The sequence below is a fragment of the Hyla sarda genome, chromosome 9, assembly GCF_029499605.1.
Source record: "Hyla sarda isolate aHylSar1 chromosome 9, aHylSar1.hap1, whole genome shotgun sequence".
Lineage (NCBI taxonomy): Eukaryota > Metazoa > Chordata > Amphibia > Anura > Hylidae > Hyla > Hyla sarda.
In genome coordinates this window covers 19432171-19454072 of record NC_079197.1, presented here as the reverse complement: position 1 = coordinate 19454072, position 21902 = coordinate 19432171, and the positions used below count along the sequence as shown (strand labels likewise).

The window sequence follows — 21902 nt, the reverse complement described above, 5'->3', positions numbered from 1 at the left end:
TGGAGGGCCACAGCTTGAGACCACTGGTGTAGAAGATACTATACCAAAAAGCAGTCCTCCTTAGTGCATCAATTTCTATTCGATCTACCTTGCAGGACAGGCCTCTGGTTGACAGCTAGTAAAAGCATCAGGTCTAGGTGTGTGGTCGCAGTCCCGGTCAGGTACAATTGTCTCCATATGATCTTGCTTTTGGACACAGTGCACGGTCCTTAACATGATTCCACCTCCACAGGAGACTGTACAGGGCGAAGTCACCTTTACATCCCACCTGAAAATGGAAAAAAAAAGTCTAGAGTGATTCCTCCCAAAGGACTCACTAAACACTTCATACATAGAGAGAGGAACTACACACCTTGGAGGGCAAGGATCATCGCCACAGGGTTCCTTAGTGGGGCTGATAAAATTAGAAGAATTACAGAACTTGGATTCCACCATCTGTTGGAGCATATGGTCAAAGCATTCATGGGACACCGTCTGAACACCTGGAAAAAAAGGGACGCCCCCCATTTATTCACGTATTCATCATTTCTCTGATCTGAGTGACGGCTAAGGGCGGGTTCACACTACGACTGCACTGTACGGCTACCGGATACGGTTGGGGGGGAGCGAAAACCGGGCACTCCCGTATCCCAGCCGGCCCGTATCTAATGCATTTCAGTGAGCTGACCGGTGACTCTGGTTGGCTTATTTTTGCCCCACATTTGGTATGCCGCGGTTTTAGGTCCGGTCAGAAAACCGGATACAGGGCAAAAATGTGCCGACCGGAGTCACCGTTTGACTCCGGTCTGGTCATTGAAATGCATTAGATAAGGGCTGGTTGGGATATGGGAGCGGCCCGGTTTTCGCTCCCCCCCCCATCCGGATCCAGCAGGTGAACAGTAGAATCGCAGTGTGAATGAGCCCTAAAACATACAGAGATTTACGGAATGCCTAAATTATTCATACCTCCACCACAAGTAGCTGAGCACAGTCCACGGACCAACATCCACGCATAATAATGGTCTTCCTTAGGAACGTGGTAACTGTATGAAATGTCCGGATTTGTAATCTCACCATATTCTGGACCATACTTTCTGTAAACCTATAAAAGTAAATAGCATTGATACCATATCTAATAGTTAAAGGGGTACTCTGCCCCTTAGGAGACACCCCCCCCCCCCCCCCCCCCCCCGCAGTGCCGGCTCTGCCTATAGGCAAAATAGGCAGCCTCCGACAGCGCCGCTCTGCTCGCAGCAATAATTTTTGTCAGCATCCGAAGCACCCACCCATCCAGAAACCCCCACCACACCACTCCCACCCCAATATCCTCTCCCCTCAGCACCATAACAATCTGCGCCTGAAGCAGACAGGCTTGGGGTTGGTTACAATGTATCACTCCAATAATATGGTAATTACATGAAGAGGAGGCATGTTACAGTGTGTTACCCCAGTAGTAAGGTGATTACATAAGGATTGGGTTTGTTACAGTGTCATCCCAGTAGTAAGGTGATTACATGAGGAGGTTTTTTTTTTTACAGTGTGTCACCCCAGTAGTAAGGTGATTACATGAGGAGGGTTTTGTTACAGTGTGTCACCCCAGTTGTAAGGTGGGGCATGTCAAAGGATAGGGTCATGGAGTGGCAAAATTAGCTTTTGCCTAGGGTGGCAAAAATCCTTGCACCAGGCCTGCCCCCTGCAATCTCCGGTCCGGCACCCCGGAGTTCTGAACATTAATGTTCAGAACGCTGGCTGTTCTAGGCTTCAGCGTAGTCATAGTCGTCACGCATCCTCCATTAATTTCTATGGAAGATATATAGAGGGGGCGTGCAACTGTGGTTGCTCCTAATCCAGCACGAAGCGAAGTTTGCTCCATGCATACAGATTACTGGGGTGCCGGGCCGTAGTTTCTTTGGATAGGGGATACGATGTCTGGGGGTGGAGTACCCCTTTAATATAATGGTGAATCCATTTAATCTCAGTTCATACTGGATCTTACCTGTATCTCTACCTCAGATGTGGTCGGACCATTGATACTGATTGTTTCCTGATGAGGAAGCTTCTCGGGTGTTAGAAACAGTCTATACTTCATCTGTTCATCTTCCAAGGTGGAAGGAATGGTGACATTTAAGGAGACACTTTTCTTTCCGGCTACAATATACTCTGTGTTTTCCTTAACAGCTGCACACAAATACAAAATGCATTGAAGCTTATAGTTATTTCTGCTATTGCTGCTTTTTCTATAATTTGTTAAATAAATTCCAGGCTTAGAATGGGTGGTGTCCATAATAAAAACACGTCATGACCCCCACCTCAAGATGCAGAGTACATACCATAGAGACAGACTAGGCAACTTTTACGGGGCCCTTTAGTGAAAGTGGGCCAAGGATTGGTTGATCTCATTCCTTTTGCTACTGGTAAGAAACAGTGCAGGACTGCATTGTCAGTAAATAAAGGGGGAGGGGCAGGGGTCAAGTACTGGGGAAAAAAGTGTGGGAACTCACCCAAGATTTCAACTTAAAGGGGTACTCTGCCCCTAGACATCTTATCCCCTATCCGCTGCTGGGGACCCCCACAATCTCCCTGCTGCACACAGCATTCGTTTAGAGCATTGGGTGCAGCACCGGAGGCTCGTGACGTCACGGCCACAGCCCCTCAATGCAAGTCTATGGGAGGGGGCACGACGGCCGTCACGCCCCCTTGCGTAGACTTGCATTGAGGGGGCATGGCCATGATGTCACGAGCCTCTGCCCCCCTTCACCAGTCATTCGTCACGGAGCGAAATTCACTCTATGCACCGGATGTCTGGGGTGCCACAGCTGAGATTGCGGGGGTCCCCAGCGGTGGGACCCCCGCGTTCAGACATCTTATCCCCTATCGATGTCTAGGGATATGATGTCTAGGGGCGGAGTACCACTTTAAGGGCTGGTCTTGCAGGACTCCTGCTAATGGGAACTGCGTTCCTGCTGTGGAAATAGTGCAGGAACTCCGTTCCCATGAGTTCCTGCAGGACTTGAGCCCTGGAGAGGGGGTACTGATCTAAGAACCATGGAGAGCAATATATGAAATAAACACCGGGTCTTACTGTCCGGGAGGCAAAATCAGTCGCCATATTAGGAGGCCCATTCAGGTCTTTGCAATGGGACCCTATTCAGCTATGTGATCCACAGAGAGTACAGACTATTGTGCTGTTGTCTACTTGATGAACTGCGTGTGTCAGATGCCGGCAACACGAGGCGAGCTCTCTGCATCCAGTATACGGTCCTGCTCATCAACCAGCAAAGCGGTGAGGAATTACCAACTCCAGCGCACGCCAGAGCCAGCAGTCCCCTGGCACTATTGCGATCATCGGCGCCTGCCAGCGCCTCAGCCGTCAGCGACTGCCACCGCTCCCAATCGGACTTTACTGGACCAAGCCTACGTTTGGAAACGCTGCACAGAGGACTTAATGCACCACAGACACCCAGTCATTGCGGGAACAACACCCATCGCCTGGGTTACCATTCAAAGACCGGTAACATAATCTTTAATTACCACAGACTGTTTGATACTGCATTTAAAAGGGACATATCTACCCTAAATATCCATAAGAGCAATTCTCTAACATACTTGTTAGGTACAGTTCTCATTTTTTTGTTATCTTATGCCAGGATTATTGTTTTAATTATTATATGCCTAAATATATTGTTAGGTTGCCTTTTAATATGTATGTTCTCTTCACAAGGGCCCTGTGAGAAGTACCTAATTTTACTCATATTTTTATAATATACTGATTATTATTGAAGCACGATCCACAAATATTTATTTTCATTTACTCACCTAGAAGGTCCGGGCTACATTTAGTATTTTTTGGTTTTCCCTTTTTTAGCAATTAAGGTATAGTTGCTTGCCCAGTTTGACCTCGGTGCGTATTAATTGTGAGCTGCACATACCTATAGAATTTTCTCAGATTTGTAAATGACTTCTATTAAAAAAAATTTAATCCTTCCAATAGTTATTAGCTTCTGAAGTTAAGTTGCTGTTTTCTGTCTAACTGCTCAATGATGACTCACGTCCCGGTAGCTGTGCAGTTCCTATGGGGATATTCTCCCATCATGCACAGCTCCCGGGACGTGACATCATCATTGAGCAGTTAGACAGAAAACTTAAGAAGCTAATAACTATTGGAAGGATTAAAATTTTTTAATAGAAGTACTTTACAAATCTGTTTAACTTTCCGGAGCCAGTTGATAGATATATATATATATAAAAAGTTTTTTGCCTGGAATACCCCTTTAAAGTAGTTGATAAGTAAATAAGAAGTAAAACTCTCACAGTAGGATAATGAGAACTACAAACTATCCCCATCACTTGCCATAAACCAAAACCAATATTACGGGTGGATCCATTGAAGGACACTTTTTTGCTTACCCAAATGAGTGAAAAGAGGCTTTTTATTGATCACTTGTATTGATGTAGAACCCACCGGAATTGTTAGAAAAGTGGCATACACTGCAACACAACAAACGGCAAATAAATTGTATAACATATTACTATATTATAAAAAAAAGTCTAAACATCTTATAATCGTGATCCTGTATTCTTTCTATGAAGATGGGAAATTTATAACAAATTTAACCACTAGTCTAGATACCACAGAGGAGACCTGGAGGGTGTTACGGGGTCTGTTGAAGGGATGGCCCAGATCCTTTACTTAAAGGGGTACTATGGTGGAAAACTTTTTTTTTTTTTTACTTAAAGGGGTACACTGTTGAAAACCCTTTTTTTTTTATCAACTGGTGCCTGAAAGTTAAACAGATTTGTAAATTACTTCTATTAAAAATTCTTAATCCTTCCAGTACTTATCAGCTGCTGAATACTACAGAGGAAATTCTTTTCTTCTTAAAACACAGAGCTCTCGGCTGACATCACGAGCACAGTGCTCTCTGCTGACATCTCTGTCCATTTTAGGGAACTGTCCAGAGCCGCATATGTTTCCTATGAAGATTTTCTCCTACTCTGGACGGTTCTTAAAATGGACAGAGGTGTCAGCAGAGAGCACTGTGCTTGTGATGTCAGCAGAGAGCTCTGTGTTCCAAGAAGAAAAGCATTTCCTCTGTAGTATTCAGCAGCTGATAAGTACAGGAAGGATTAAGAATTTTTAATAGAAGTAATTTACAAATCTCTTTAACTTTCTGGCACCAGTTGATATATAAAAAAAAAAAAAGTAAAAACAAATTTATTTCCACTGGATTACCCCTTTTAATAATGGTGTCAACTAGAGATGAGCGAACTTACAGTAAATTAGATTCGTCACAAACTTCTCGGCTCGGCAGTTGATGACTTATCCTGCGTAAATTAGTTCAGCCTTCAGGTGCTCCGGTGGGCTGGAAAAGGTGGATATAGTCCTAGGAAAGAGTCTCCTAGGACTGTATCCACCTTTTCCAGCCCACCGGAGCACCGGAAAGCTGAACTAATTTATGCAGGAAAAGTCATCAACTGCCGAGCTGAGAAGTTCGTGACGAATCGAATTTACTGTAAGTTCGCTCATCTCTAGTGTCAACCAGGTAAGGACTGCCCCTGAGAAATGTAGACTTCGCTTCAGATATGGAAGGAGGCCTGTCCTGGACTTGTAAAGTGCTCAACACTGCCCGAGTCAGTGATTACATGCTAGCCGATCTTCCCTGTTGGACTTTAGTTTTGAGTCAAAGGGACCCCCTCAGGGAAGACGAACTGGACTTGCAAGGAAGAAGTTTCACCGGCAGTGGTCCTGTCAGGGACTGGTCCAAGCAGGACACAGAAGGGGACCTATCTGGAGAGAGTCTGGCAATTTCAAGGGTCTACCCCTAGGGGGCAAGTGAGAAGACTGATCCTGGCGGTCAGTAGAGGGGTCTAGCAGTAGGGGCTGGTTTGGATCCCATAATGGACTGAACCATGACCTAGAAAAGGCAAGGAGGAAAAATACTCATCGTTTAAAATCTTTAGGTGCAATATCCCCCCTCAGTAGCCTTGAACTCTGAGTGAAGTACCAACACTCCAACTGTGGATACAGTAGCTGGGGGGGATGGGTTAGCGCTAGAGACGAGTGAATTTAGGCTGCATTCACACCACGTTTTTTGCAATACAGTTCCCGTATCAGGTTTTTGATAAAAAACTGATTCCTCAAAACCGGACTAAACTGTATCAAAACGTGTGTACAAATTTTAACCCGTATACGGTTTAAAAAATGATGTCCGGTTGCATCCGTTTTTTAAAGAAAAAAAGTATACGTTTTTAACTTTTCACTCCATTATGAATAAAGTTTCACTTGTTTGATTGAAATTCCAAGAAAAAAAAAAATTTGCAAAGTCAAAAACCGTATGGTGAAAACCGTATGGAACCGTACGCACATACAGTTCTGTACGGTTCCCATTGACTCCCATGTTTAAAAAAAAAAAAAAAATGTATATGGTTTAATGCAGTTTTTCACTCGGACAAAAAACCATGGTAGACTACGGTTTTGGGTATGGGAAAAAAACTGACAAAACCTTACAGGATGCAAAACGGACACAACCTGATCCATCTTTTGGCTTATTACAGTTTTCAATGGAGAGTCAATGCATACGGTTTTCAATACGGTTCCGTACGGTTTTCACATAGCAACTGTATTGCAAAAACGTGGTGTGAATGCAGCCTTACAGTAATTTGATTCGTCACGGACTTCTCGGCTCGGCAGTTGCTGACTTTAGCCTGCATAAATTAGTTCAGCTTTCAGGTGCTCCGGTGGGCTGGAAGAGGTGGATACAGTCCTAGGAGACTCTTTCCTAGGACTGTATCCACCTTTTAGTCTAGTCTAATGTGGCCTTGCGTCGCCTTCTAATGGAAAGGTCCCATACCCAAGTGCTGTGTCCACGAGAGAGATGTGACATCTTCTTGTAAGTTTCTTGTCACTTACCACTGGCTTTTCCTTCAGTGAAGGTCCCACTGACTCTACTGCAGGTGCTGTTGTCTCCACCACATACCCTGCACTGGTCCATCGCCATCCCAGAATCCAGGACTCCATCACAGCCAAAGACCTGAGCAAGACACCTGCATTACATACAGGGTAATTTTATAAGAATCACTTCCCAACGACTCCCATAGTATCCACATCCTACAGGTTCATTCATAATCTAAGCCCTTGTTCCCCTTCTAAAGGTCCAATATGGTAGTTCTGTGTATAACGTTCAATATGTAAGAAAAGGTTGTACAGTGACCCCCCCGACCTACGATGGCCCCGACATACGATCATTTCAATATACGATGGCCTCTCAGAGGCAGCATCAACATACGATGCTTTTGTATGTCGGCGCCATTGCATAAACGGCTATCCAGCAGCGCAGACTGCTTCAGCTGCCACCGGATAGCCGTTTACGGTGCCCCATGTGCTCCGGTGACGATCACTTACCTGTCCTCGGGGCTCCGGCGCGTCCTCTTCGGGATCCCCTGCATCGTCGGCGCTCTCCATCGTCGTCATCACGTCGCTGCGCACGCCGTCCCGTCATCCAATAGGAGAGGCGTGCGTAACAACGTGATGGCGGCGACGGAGAGAGAAGATGCCGGTGAAGCAGAGGCCTTGCCGGAGCGTTGGGGACATCCCGGGGACGCGGCGACAGCGATGGAAGGCGACATCCAGGGCAGCTGTGACGAGCGGTGACGGTCCGGAGGGGCGGGGAAAGGTAAGTACAACTTCCTCTACCAGTGGTCTCCAACCTGCGGACCTCCAGATGTTGCAAAACTACAACTCCCAGCATGCCCGGACAGCCAACGGCTGTCGGGGCATGCTGGGAGTTGTAGTTTTGCAACATCTGGAGGTCTGCAGGTTGTTGACCACTGTCCTATACTTTACATTGCACGGATCCCTCTACATTCGATGGTTTCAACAAACGATGGTTCACTTGGAGGATTACCATCGTATGTTGCGGGACCACTGTACTGATAATTTTGTTACAGGCGGGGTCGGCCTTTGGTTAGAAAACATACTGTGTCATCACAGACAGCTGTGCAACAAGATTTTCAGTCCCCCACAGCACTATGAAAATCTTAGAATCAGCGCAACATGGACGTGGATAATGCTGCCCGTGGCCACATGGGGATTGGCTGATCAAGGAGCCAATGGAGGCCAGCACAGCGCCCCACAACCCCCCACGCCCACACCGCAACCGCACCGCAAAAGCGGCTGCAGTTCATTGATTTAAAGCGCCCGCTTTAAATCCATGATCTGCAGCCGCTTTTTCGGGACATTGGGGGGTAGAAATAGCCGATAACTTATACCGGAATATCGGTATAAGTTATCGGCCTGAAAGGCCACAGATTATCGATATCGGCCCTAAAAAACGATATTGGCCGATCCCTAGTTATTTGAGTTTGTAATGCAACGACACTGCCTGATATAGAGGTCAAGCATATACAGAACATCCCTTAATATAGGTTTTAACTCACCTTACACTTTCCAGCAACACACAGCTTGAAGGTTGCATCTGTCTCCCCACCTGTCTCACACCGAGTACCATCCATAAAAGTGTCGCCTCGTTTCACCATGAAGTTTTGCCCCTGAGCACGGCACATGTGCTGGCACAATGTGTCTCCTGAGAAACGGACAATACAAAGTACGTTACCAAGGTCTGATCAGAGTGCCACCTGGTTAGGAACCATTTTGGTTCTCATACATGTCCCCAAAGACCAGTGGTCTCAAACTGTGGCCCTTAAAGGAGTTCTCGCCTGGAAAAGTAATCTTAATCCTTCCAGTAATTATCAGCTGCTGTATGATCCACAGGAAGTTCTTTTCCTTTTGTATTTCCTTTCTGTCTGGCCACAGTGCTCTCTGCTGACACCTTTGTCCATTTTAGGAACTGTCCAGAGCAGGATAAGTTTTCTATGGGGATTTGCTCCTACTCTGGACAGTTCCTAAAATGGACAGAGATGTCAGCAGACAGAAAGGAAATTCAAAAAGAAAAGAACTTCCTGTGGAGCATGCAGCAGCTAAGTACTGGAAGGGTTTAAGATTTTAAAATAGAAGTAATTTACAAATCTGTTTAACTTTCTGTAATCCAGTGTTAAAGGGGTACTCTGGTGGAACCTTTTTTTTATTTTTATTTATTTATTTATTTTTTTAAATCAACTGGTTCCAGAAAGTTAATCAGATTTGTAAATTACTTCTATTAAAAAATCTTAATCCTTCCAGTGCTTATTAGCTGCTGAATACTACAGAGGAAATTCTTTTCTTTTTGTAACACAGTGCTCTCTGCTGACATCATGACCACAGTGCTCTCTGCTGACATCATGACCACAGTGCTCTCTGATGACATCACGAGCACAGTGCTCTCTGCTGACATCTCTTTCCATTTTAAGAACCGTCCAGAGTAGGAGAAAATCCCCATAGCAAACATATGCTGCTCTGGACAGTTCCTTAAATGGACAGAGATGTCAGCAGAGAGCACTGTGCTCGTGATGTCAGCCGAGAGCTCTGTGTTCCAAAAAGAAAAGAATTTCCTCTGTAGTATTCAGCAGCTAATAAGTACTGGAAGGATTAAGATTGTTTTAATAGAAGTAATTTACAAATCTGTTTAACTTTCTGGCACCAGTTGATTAAAAAAAAAAAAAAGTTTTCCACCGGAGTACCCCTTTAAGATGTTGCAAAACTTCAACTCCAACGGCTGTCGGGGCATGCTGGGAGTTGAAGTTTTGTAACTTTTGGTGAGCCACGGTTTGAGACCACTGTCCTAGACCGTGTGAATGTACAGTACTGGGGTTATGGGACAGTGAGCCAATGCAGTAGGTGACCTATGTTCTGGGGCACTAAAGAGTTGTATCTCAGTCGTAATATGGGCTGTAGATGGTTTGTAGACTTGGACATCAGTTATGATGTGAAGCTGTGGAGCAATGGTACTTTAAACGTGTGCAGCAGTGATGATATCCATCTACGCACCGATGTAGTTAGACATGTGCATTAGTGATAGTGTAGAGGTCTTCACCAGTAGACAGTAATAGACCTATGACACACACTGGTGGGACTAGTGTGCAGAATAAGAGGGCTGCAGAAAGTGCATCCTTGCACCATAAAAGCTTCTACAGCATTATATGTAATATTAGATATGATGACATCATCAGTGTTGCGAGACTGGATATTGCATATTGCAGAGACCTCACGGTCTCTAAAAATATACTCTATACCAGTGGTCTTCAACCTGTGGACCTCCAGATGTTGCAAAACTACAACTCTCAGCATGCCCGGACAGCCAACGGCTGTCCGGGCATGCTGGGAGTTGTAGTTTTGCAACATCTGGAGGTCCGCAGGTTGAAGACCACTGCTCTATACAGTGATCCCTCAACATACAATAGTTTCAACATACAATGGTCTTTTCTGGACCATTGTAACTGGATACCAGACTCGCCATACAATGTACAGACAGTCCAGATCTGTGATACCTGTCAATGGCCGGAAGATCCGACCAATCAGAATGGACATTTCACTGGTAAAACACTTGTATTACTGGAGCATACGCACTGAATTTCTGTCTGGTAGCGCCCCCTACAGTACAGGGAGGTATTACATGTTCTGTACTACTCTTTACCTGTATTACTGAAGTGTATGCACTGACTGGTGTCTGGTAGCGCCCCCTTCAGTACAGGGAGGTATTACATGTTCTGTACTACTCTTTACCTGTATTACTGAAGTGTATGAACTGACTGGTGTCTGGTAGCGCCCCCTACAGTACAGGGAGGTATTACATGTTCTGTACTCTTTACCTGTACCAGGGTTAGCTGCTCCTTTGGACACCAGGTGAGGGCGGCTCCATTTTACTTTTTTAGGACACTGTGTACTGTACAGGACCCTGAAGAAGCTCCTGTCCTCTACATAGACAGTGATTACAGCTCCCAGCAGATCTTTATTACTTTTATATGTAAGGATTTGCTTTATCTCTATTAGTTATCTACTTATTTTTGTTTAATCCTCACTTTTTCCTATATTTTTGGATGACATTTTTAGGCTTCAGAACCAATTACCAGGTTTCCATAGAGTTATAGTTTCACCATACAATGGTCGTCCTGGGACCGATTAATATTGTAACTTGAGGGACGACTGTATATTATAGCACTGTAGTAGACATTTCCCTTACCATGTGCAAACCCGGCCACCGATGTCCAGCGGTAGTACGAGGCCTGACCTTGAGAGAGGAAAAGAGGCTTCTCATCAGTGGCCGAGCATTGCTGGGTCATAAACTCCAGTTGTGTTGTGTCACAGGCCTGAAAAAAAATCACATGATCATTGGATACAGCAATGGTCTCCATCCTGAGTTTGTCCAGTTGTTTGTGTTAAAGTGCCACAGATTGGAGACATCTTTGAAACAAATGTCATAAAATATAGAGTAAAGCAAAGAAAGATCCAGAGCCCTACCTGTGTATTGCACATTTCAGCCTGAAGACTCGGGCCTTCGCAGTTGCGACCACCAAATGCAGGTCTGTGGAAAGGACAAAGCCAGAATTAAAGGGGAACTCTAGTACCTAAGTACTTGTCCCCTAATCACAGGATCCGTGGATAGAGATTAAATGTCTGATGGCGGGGGTCTGCGGCACCCAGTCTCTCTGTCGACCTCCGCAAGAAACGGTGGGTAACATGTCCCTCCTTGTATCTCTGTGGGAGAGGTGGAGATCCAGTGTTTGTGTATCTCCGCCTCTCCCATAGAGATACATGTGTAATGTCCCAGTACAGAACATAGTCCTGTACTACACTTAGGCCCTGTCAGGTTGAGTCTCTCAGTAACCTGGGGGCTCTCCTGCAGTGTCTCCCCTCCTGTTAGTACAATGTTATTTATTGTGATAGGTATATAGTCAGTATGCTAATGTATAGACAGTATAAAGGACCTTTGGATGACTAATTGTCTAAAGGACCTTTGAGATATCACATGTTATGTTTATGTTACCCAGAGAGTCACCAGCTTAACACATGACCCGCAGCTTGACCTATGGGCTTCTAATTCAGCACCCCTTTATAAGGAAGGTAGTTGCTGTAATCGCCCTCTTTTGGCTCTCTTTCTACTGGGGTACAATCCAGACCAGATGTCTCAGTGCTAGTGTTACCTGGAAGGCCTCAAATCTACCGTCACTTCCAGTAAGTCAAGTCTATGCCTACTGTCACTATCTACAGTCTAGTTGAGCCTAAAGTCAATGATCTAAAGTCCATTACAAGTCTAATTGGTCCCAGCAAGCTGCGAGGTCCTTCTGTGTTCCTGGCCACCTCTCTGGGATTCTGGCTGAGCTGTAGAGACTATAACAACTGTCTGACCTCAGTAAAGCCTCCATTAAACCATAACCTGGTTGTGGACTCTCATTTTCACTGCCCAGCAATTGGGATAGCAGAGATATCGTTTGGGTGGTTCCCAATACCCAAAAAACACTCTGGCATCACAAACATTAGGGGTTAATAACACCTTGCCCCTGGGGTTAATACCATCTGCCCCATCCACCTACACCGCTACACCCCGTGGTCCCGCCATTCACCGATGCTCACCACGCATGAAGGGGGCATATTGGCCACCGCTTTGTGCGGTGCACGGAGAGTGACGGGGTGCCGGGTTGTCAGACCCCCCTAGGTCAGACACTTATCCATAGGATTTTGTGGCTAGGGGATAAATACTTAGGTACCAGAGTTCCCCTTTTAAAAATGAAATAGGAATTAACTTCATCATACAATTACGGTAAACTCTATCTACAATTCTATAGATGGTTAACAAGATTTTCCAGAGCTATAATACTGATGTTCTATCCTCAGGCTATGTCATCAATACCAGATCAGTGGAGGTCCAGTCCCAAGGCTGCCTGATGATCAGCTGTGTGAAGGAGACGTGGGGCTCAAGCCAGACAGCCATGTCCCCTTATTTGTCTACCAGGTACTATTATGTAGTACAGCGGACATAGTGCTTTAGCTTGACCATCATGATACCTTCATTGAGCAGATAGGATGGCCCACCAATCTGATATTAATGGCCTGTCCTATGGACATTGAAGGCATGGGAAAATAATTTATTTTGAAAGGCCAAATCCAACCCAAATGTTTTTTTAATGCACAGACATAAGAGGACCACATTGGGGGGGGGGGGGGGGGGGGGGGGGAGAGTTGGGGTTGGGGTTATGTGAGGTCAGGTCAGGTCTTCACCAGTTCTCCAAAACAAGGGAATGAAAATCTTTGAAGGGAAAATCTACTTAAAATTTGACAGAAAATTACTTTGGATGGATAAAAGCTCAGTGAAGTAGAGCATTACCTTGGGTTGTTGCATTGACGTTTCCTGACGATTACCCCCCCTCCACAACTTCGGGAACAGGAGGTGAAAGCACTCCAGCTAGACCACACTCCATGGACAACTGATACTGGATTCAATTCCTCAAGAGAAGTGCAGCGACCCTTGTGACACCACTAAGGAAAGAAGATAAAGGAACCACTGAATATGAGAAGGAGCCGGCAGTGAAGACCCGACACCCTGCATGTGATCAGCTGGAGCGCCACTCCGGACAATGATTATCCATTACAGAGGTCCAGAAGTGTGTTCAGTCAACAATGATTGAAAACTAATGGCCGCCTTTAGTAGATACTGTCTAATTCTGTAAACCAGACTATCGTAGTGATTCATGCTGATTGAAAATATGGTGCATCTTTACACCGTCTAGTGCAGTGTTTTCCAACCAGGGAGACTCCAGCTGTTGGAAAACTAGAATTTCCCTCTTGTGCCATTTCATTACCCCCTTGTGCCATTTTATCAGCCCCCTGTGGCATTTCAGAGATTTGCGGACTGCCCAGGATTTTGCGTGATCCGCTGTATGTTCTATGACCGCCCGCAACAACCCCATTACCGCTTGCGCCCACAAGTTTTTTATCTGGTCCTGCGGGATCCTAATATCGATGCAGGGCTCTAGTGTGGACCTCCCCGCTTAGTGGTCAAGCCTTTTAATTGGCTTTGTAAATAAGCGCCGATCTACAAGGTCGTTCCTCATTTACAGTGCACCTGGGGCCATCTGATGGGGCTCTAAATTTGCACCATCTATTAGGTGGCTTAGTTTCATATAGAAAATGTGTCAAAATTTGGTGCATTTTTGGCGCATGTAAGCCACAACCCCCTTGTTGGTGAAAGTTTGCCCATTTTTGGGGAAACCATACCACCTTTATAGAGCAATGTGTAAATGTGGTGTCCCAGCACCAAAGGCTGTCCTATGGGCTGTGGACTTCCTCGGGCAGACCTGCGACACAAGTGTTGGGCCTATTAAAGGACTGGTTGTTACCATTATTATGTTCAAGCACTTTGGCAAATGGTTATTATATTTTTCATAAGCACTATGTTATTTGTTATTTATATGTGTGTTATACCATGTGACCCTGTATGCCCAATGGGAACCCCTAAATTGTTAGCTATACAGTGTAGTGGGGGAGGAGTTACTCCAGATCAGTCGTGAGCTCAAGTGCGGTGAAGGTGTGAGTTGTGTGTGGAGACGCTCTGAGGGAAGGCCCAGAACAAATCTATTCTCAAGTCTTATCCAGTCATTCTGCAAGGATCCCCCGCACAGAGGAAATTCAAGCCCTGACGGAGAAAGTCACAGGACCTTGTCAGAACCCTAGCAGTCTGTAAAATCTTCAGTTTCATATCAAGTCAGTATTAAAGGGGTTATCCAGGAAAACACTTTTTTTTTTTATATATCAACTGGCTCCAGAAAGTTAAACAGATTTGTAAATTACTTCTATTAAAAAATCTTGATCCTTTCAGTACTTATGAGCTGATGAAGTTGAGTTGTTCTTTTCCGTCTAAGTGCTCTCTGATGACACGTGTCTCGGGAACCGCCCAGTTTAGAAGCAAATTCCCACAGCAATCCTCTTCTACTCTGTGCAGTTCCCGAGACAAGCAGAGATGTCAGCAGAGAGCACTGTTGCCAGACAGAAAAGAACAACTCAACTTCAGCAGCTGATAATTATTGAAAGGATTAAGATTTTTTAATAGAAGTCATTTACAAATCTGTTTAACTTTCTGGAGCCAGTTGATATATAAATATAATTTTTTTTTTCTGGAATACCCCTTTAACTCAATTGGGTGAAAAGCACCATAAGTCCCAGCAAAGCTACAGGGGCTCCCAAGGGGTTACACTGCATCCTCTCCACTCTGTACCAGACTGTCTGTGGGTAATAACACCTGCACCTGCTCAGTAAAGACAGTTATCTGTAGCCCGAGGTCTGTGTGTTTCTTTGCTCCCCGTGTCTGGCCCAGGAGAGGCTGTCTCCAACCTCAGACCGTGTATAGGATAACTGTGCCCTGGCATCACAAAGTGATCAGGTATGCATTGCACCTCCGTGGCTACCACATAAAAGTGCCTAAAACACGTGATGCAATACATGTAAGCCATTACTTGGGGCAAACCGCATCAGATTTTTGGCGCACCATATTTTATTTATGTTCCTCAATGGAACATAAATTCTATTTACCCTGCAGGACCACTGGTCTCCAACCTGGGGCAAAATTTACATCTCCCAACTTGCGCTGATAACCGCAGGCTGGTTAGTATGGGCCTAAATAGAAAAAAAAGACCTCTCTGGCTGCCAGATTGCCAAATATTACCTTGTTCTCGCCACACTCTGTGCCGTCAAGCAATGGGACAAGGAGACGGTTGCAGCTGGTCCGGTGTTGTTGGTTGATGTGACAGGAGAGGACGCTGCACATGTCCTACAAGAAATAGGGACACAAGAAACTTATAAACGCCGTACTGAGCAGATATTAAACATACAGAGATCCCCCAATTTACAATGGCCTCAGGTTACAATATTTTTGGTCTTTTCTGGACCATTGTAACTTGATACCAGACTCACCATACAATGTACAGACAGTCCAGATCTATGATACCTGTCAATGGCCGAAAGATCTGACCAATCAGAATGGACATTTCACTGGTAAAACCCCTGTATTACTGAAGTGCATGCACTGACTGATGTCTAGTAGCGCCCCGTACAGTACAGGGAGGTATTACATGTTCTGTACTCTTTACCTGTATTACTGAAGTGCATGCACTGACTGGTGTCTGGTAGCACCCCCTACAGTACAGGGAGGTATAACATGTTCTGTACTACTCTTTACCTGTATTACTGAAGTCCATGCACTGACTGGTGTCTGGTAGCACCCCTACGGTACAGGGAGGTATTACATGTTCTGTACTACTCTTTACCTGTATTACTGAAGTGTATGCACTGACAGGTGTCTGGTAGCGCCCCCTACAGTACAGGGTGGTACTACATGTTCTCTACTCTTTACCTGTACCAGGGTTAGCTGCTCCTTTGGACACCAGGTGAGGGCGGCTCCTGCATAAGAGCAATAAAAAATAAAAAAATTGCTTCCTACCAGATCATTATTGGAAAAGGTGCAGGCCAGGGCCGAGCTCCCGAATGCGATTTTACATTGCTCATCCGCACCGTAATACAGACCGGGCTTCCATCCAGGGATATTGCTTTCCAGTGCCGGGAGGTCATCTATACAGTTCGCCTGGTCGCTGCTGCAAGGAAATCAAGACAGAAGTTTATTCACACATACAGTATCCTGCGCATATTTGATGTGCAGGATTTGAAGCTGCAGATTTTATGCTAAATAGTTGAATGAAAAATAAATGACTGAACACATATCTGCAGTATCAAATACTGCACAGCATACATGCGCAGAATACTGTACACCCTGTTCCAAATTATTATGCAAATTCTATTTAAGTGTCACAAAGATTAAATATTTTGTTTTTCAGGGTAACTCATGGATACATTGTGACTCAGGCTCTTTTGATCACTGAAAACAATCTCGGACACCTGTGATAATTAAATTGCCAGGTGAGCCCAATTTAAGGAAAAACTACTTAAGGTGGGTGTTCCACATTAATAAGCAGACACCATTTTCAAGCAATATGGGGAAGAAAAAGGATCTCTCTGCTGCCAAAAAGAGTGAAATAGTTCAATGCCTTGGACGAGGTATGAAAACATTAGATATTTCACGAAAAATTAAGCGTGATCATCGCACCAATAAGAGATTTGTGGCTGATTTCAGAGCATAGACGGGTTTGTGCAGATAAAGGCACATTGAGGAAAATTTCTGCCAGATCCATGCATTGGATCAAAAGAGCAGCTGCTAAAATACCATTACATAGCAGCAAACAGATATTTGAAGCTGCTGGTGCCTCTGGAGTCCCACAGACATCAAGGTGTAGAGTTCTCCAGAGTCTTGCAACTGTGCATAAACCTTCTATCTGGCCACCACTAACCAATGCTCACAAGCAGAAACGGCTGCATTGGGCAGAAAAATACATGAAGACTAATTTTCAAACAGTCCTGTTCGCTGATAAGTGCCATGCAACCCTGAATGGTCCAGATGGAAGGAGTAGTGTATGGTTGGTGCTGCTCCAACAAGGCTGCGTCGTCAGCAAGGCAGAGGTGAAGTCATGTTTTGGGCCGGAATCATGGGAAGAGAGCTGGTCGGCCCCTTTAGGGTCCCCGAAGGTGTAAATATGACCTCTACAAAGCATGTGGAGTTTCTGACTGACCACTTTCTTCCCTGGTACAGAAGGAAGAACTATGCTTTCCGTAATAAAATCATCTTCATGCATGACAATGCACCATCTCATGCTGCAAAGAATACCTCTGCATCAATGGCTGCTATGGGGATAAAAGGAGAGAAAGTCATGGTGTGGTCTCCATCCTCCCCTGACCTCAATCCTATTGAGAACCTTTGGAGCATCTTCAAAAGATCTATGAGGGTGGGAGGCAGTTTACATCCAAACAGCAGCTCTGGGAGGCTATTCTGACATTTTGCTAACAAATTTAAAGGGGTACTCCGGCCCTAAGACATCCAAAGGATAGGGGATAAGGCTGATCACGAGGGTCCCGCCGCTGGCCGTCACGCCACCTCCAATAGACTTGCATTGCGGGGGTGGGGCGTGATGTCACACAGGGCAGAGTCGTGACGTCACGATACTCCAGCCCCGTAGTGGTGACCAGCAGACTCGGAGGCTGTATCGCTGCATGCAGCTCCCACAGGTGGGTGCTGCATGCGAGACTGTGGTGGTCCCCAACCGCGGGACCCCCGCTATCAGACATTTTATTCCCTATCCGGAGTACCCCTTTAAGCAGAAACTGTCCAAAAACTCACAAGTTTAATAGATGCAAGACTTGTGAAGATGCTATATGTTAAAATGTAACGTAACCTGTTAAAATGTTTAAAAAGTAAACATTTTTATTGAAATAGCTTTTGATTTCAGTAAATATGCTGCAAACACAACAGTGTTTTGAAACTTACTGTGCGTAATTATTTGGAACAGTGCAAGTTTTTTTATGTTTTAAAAAAAAATCCTGTTATCATTAGGAGGTTTGTTCAATAAAATTTGGATTGTTCTCTTAATAGGTGATAACATGACAATTATGAATTATGTTGACTGTTTATATCAATTATTAAGGTAAATGAGAAAAAATATAATTTGCATAATAATTTGGAACAGGGTGTATGTGTAAATACACCCTTAAGGTAGGGTCACACATTACACTGCAGATAGGCTGATGACCAACCCTAAAGTGAGCCCCCTGCCTGTGCCCATGTGTCTGCTCATAGCAGCAATCCCCTGCTACGAGCACACACACAGAGAGATCTGCACATACGTAGTTTTTACTCACAGACATCACGGACGCAACTCTGCCCCCATTTTGAGCTAGACAGAGAGCGACTGTGATGTCCGAGAGTAAACTGTGCATGCGCAGATCCCTGTGTGTTTTCCCATAGCAGCAGATTGCTGCTACGAGCGGGCACAGGCAGTAGGCACACTCTATGGTGGGTCATCGGCAGATCCGCAGCATAAAATACGAAGCGGATCCATTACGTATGACCGTACCCTTAATGAATGAAACAATCAAAGATGTAGCAGAGTTATATTATGTTGAGTACAAGAATTCTCTAACAATGCATAAGGTTTGCTTGCAGTCCTATTTAAAAGGACATAGGATATATCAAAATATCATGAGCTGGGCCATAAGGTGGTGCTCTCATTCATAGTGAGGTACCTGAGAAATTGAAGGAACTGCTCTCTACTACAATCTGACCATGTCAGGTGGACGCTGTTGTGGCTTCCTTCGGCGGCCATGATTTTCCCGCTGCCACTGCAACTGTTTCCAGTCCCATCATGGTTTATTCCAAAACTGCAGGAAGAGGATAAAAATATCAAAAACCAATGCAAGCTGATCGGACTGGAAAAAAACTACACAACTTCCTGTGGAGCATACAGCAGCTGATAAGTACTAGAAGGATTAAGATTTTTATATAGAAGTGATTTACAAATCTGTATAACTTTCTGGCACCAGTTGATTTAAAAAAATTTTTTCCTCCAGAGTACCTCTTTAATCGGCCTCCCGCTATTTGCTCACCTATGTCCGATTTCGTGGGCTATGGTGATCCCCAGGTCAAAGCCCGTGTCTTCGGTGATGACGCAACTCCAGGAAGAGGAACAGGCCCCTCCTAGCTGGGTGACCCCACGTACTTGCTTGTTTCCATCGGGTAACTGAAGGTCAAACCTTCCAAAAAATTTATATTTGTAAAATTTGTGTAGAGCATTTTTCTAGATATAACATGTTTATAAGGTTACTGATCCTCTTCATAATAGTACAGTACATAACGTGTCTACTTCTGCGTCTGGATCGAGTGATATGTACTCGGCTATTCTCAGCACTCCCATCTCGTCTGTACTCGGCTATCTTCGGCACTCCCATAGACATAGACAATAAATGGAGTGACCGTCAAGTTGGCACATTGCTGTTCTGTTCACACAGGAGCTTTGTAATCCCATTATCAAGATGGGGGAGGGAGGTCTCATCATTTCGAACCCCCACCCACAGCCATTAGATGCTTATTCCCTTTTTTGTGGATAAAGTATAATTGTAAATGGTGGCAAAACACTTAATAGGCCAAGATGACTACGATGGGATGATGGTAGAATCAGTGTAACCAAGCATATAACCAGATTCAACAACAACATAGCAGAGATAGGACTCGACCCTCTTTCCTAATAACAACAATCATGGGAAGATTTCTGAAGGCCATTACAAGATGTCTCATAGGTCGTTGTTGGAGTACTGACTAAGGAACCAAAGGTGCAATGTTATGCAACAGAGACAAAGCTGAGCTAGGAATCCACGCTCTTCCTCATACAATCAATCATGGGAAGATTTCTGAAGGCCATTCCAACCTATTTTCATACCTGGTAATATAAAGGACCAGATCAGCATGCTGTGGGTCAGAATCGCTGAGAGGATTCAAGGTTCTGCTCCACTCACAGACACTCATCAGGGAAGTCATGAGGTTTTCACCGACCTGGATACCAGCCTGCCAAAAGAAAAGTTTGAAAAAACATGGGGACACATCTTCATCCCAATGGTTTTACCATCTAAACTGCATGCACTAATAGGCCACCAGTGGTTGGAGGATTTTGTTTCTTGGTGGCTGTTGACTTGACCCTTGGCAGCTTTAATAACTATTTTATATAGTGCACACAAATTCCATAGCACTGTACACTCAAATTGGTCTCTGTCCCCATTGGGGCTCACAATCTAAACCTATGAGTATGTTTTGAAGTGTTGGAAGAAACCCGCAGAAGCACAGAGAGAACATACAAACTCTTTGCAGATGTTGTACTTGGTAGGATTTGAACCCAGGACCCCTGCGCTGCAAGGCAACAGTGCTAACCACTGAGCCACCTTGCAGCTTTAGCTAGGTATCTGTAGATCAGGTGGATCCTCTTTAATAGAAGATAATTACAACTGTTGTTTAAAGGGGTACTCCACCCACAGACATTGCATGCCCTATCTGTCATGTCTGTATTGGCCTGTGTTCACACACAGCTATTGGGTTTGCCATGTGTGAACAGTTTTATGTTCCCTGGTCAGGGAATGGTTAAATGTTCTGGCTTTTTCTGCCTCAGCCTCTGTTAGTCAATAGCCTTTTGGGTGTGTCTATTTAATGTCAGCCCAGTCTAGTTTCAGTGCTGGTTATTAACTTCATTATATCCTGACTTGCTGCTATGCTGGATATGCTGCTAATGGAGGCTGGGTGAAACACTTCTTATTTGAGCTTTTATTCTACTATCTCTGTTTTAGCATGCACTTTGTATTTTCTGGTTTTAGCCATGTTAGGTGGACCGCTCTTAGTAGATTTTAGCTGTGTTTTTATAGTAGGTTTTAGGATTTGTATATCCTTTCTGCTATGTGTCTGTTCACACTTTGTTTTCTCTTGTATCAGTTTATGTGATGTTCTGTGTTTTATATTTCTGTTTTCCTACTGGGTCAGCTTCTGTCCACATGGGCCAGTAGTCTATTTGGGTTTATTATTAATGGCTACTCCTATAGTGGAGTGGAGTGTCCAATTTGTGTGTCCAGTGGGAACAGTGTCCTATCTTAGGCATCCCTGTTACCGCTCCAGGGGACTTTGTGTCTTCTGGAGGTGAATTGAAGGGATTGCGATTATTCCTGTCTTGTGTTCAGTGTGAACTGTGTTCTGTTCTATATTTATCCTGTGTATCTGGCATTTCTATTACCTGTCCATGTGGACTTCGTGTCTACTGGAGGTTTTGCATAGGGAATGCGTAAATTCCTGATTAGCGATAGATCCCTGTTTCTGGTCCATGGGGACTTTGTATCTTCTGGACGTTCTGGGGGATTATGCTATATTCCTGTCTGTTCTAAAGTCTGTTTACTAATCTGTTTTCCTGTCTGGTGTTTTGAACTCTATGTTTATTAGTTCTTGATTTCAGATCTTTGGGGTTCTATACGTGACTACTGATCTAAAGTGTCCTCTGTTCACGACCACTGAGTCCTCTGTTCAGGTCCGCTGATCCATAGTGTCCTCTGTTCATGTCTGCTGATAGTGTCCTCTGTGCAGCTCAAT

The 21902-nt window shown here is 44.7% G+C and overlaps 1 protein-coding gene across 4 annotated transcripts in view; it reads right to left on the bottom strand.

Annotated features, from left to right (window-relative positions):
• Nucleotides 1–21902, bottom strand: part of ADAMTS13 (ADAM metallopeptidase with thrombospondin type 1 motif 13) — an 86611-nt gene that overhangs the window by 17763 nt on the left and 46946 nt on the right. For 3 of the 4 annotated variants that reach the window (XM_056540050.1, XM_056540047.1, XM_056540051.1), the window contains exons 7-20: nt 20221–20345; nt 19391–19537; nt 19031–19165; nt 16344–16494; nt 15570–15674; nt 13236–13387; nt 11372–11435; nt 11094–11220; nt 8416–8561; nt 6890–7010; nt 4387–4467; nt 1976–2157; nt 946–1081; nt 89–482 (exon numbers count right to left, since the gene is read on the bottom strand). In XM_056540050.1, coding sequence (XP_056396025.1) covers nt 89–482; nt 946–1081; nt 1976–2157; nt 4387–4467; nt 6890–7010; nt 8416–8561; nt 11094–11220; nt 11372–11435; nt 13236–13387; nt 15570–15674; nt 16344–16494; nt 19031–19165; nt 19391–19537; nt 20221–20345 — 2066 coding nt within the window. The remainder of the gene's footprint in view (nt 1–88; nt 483–945; nt 1082–1975; nt 2158–4386; nt 4468–6889; nt 7011–8415; nt 8562–11093; nt 11221–11371; nt 11436–13235; nt 13388–15569; nt 15675–16343; nt 16495–19030; nt 19166–19390; nt 19538–20220; nt 20346–21902) is intronic. The other variant, XM_056540049.1, reaches the window with a different exon arrangement.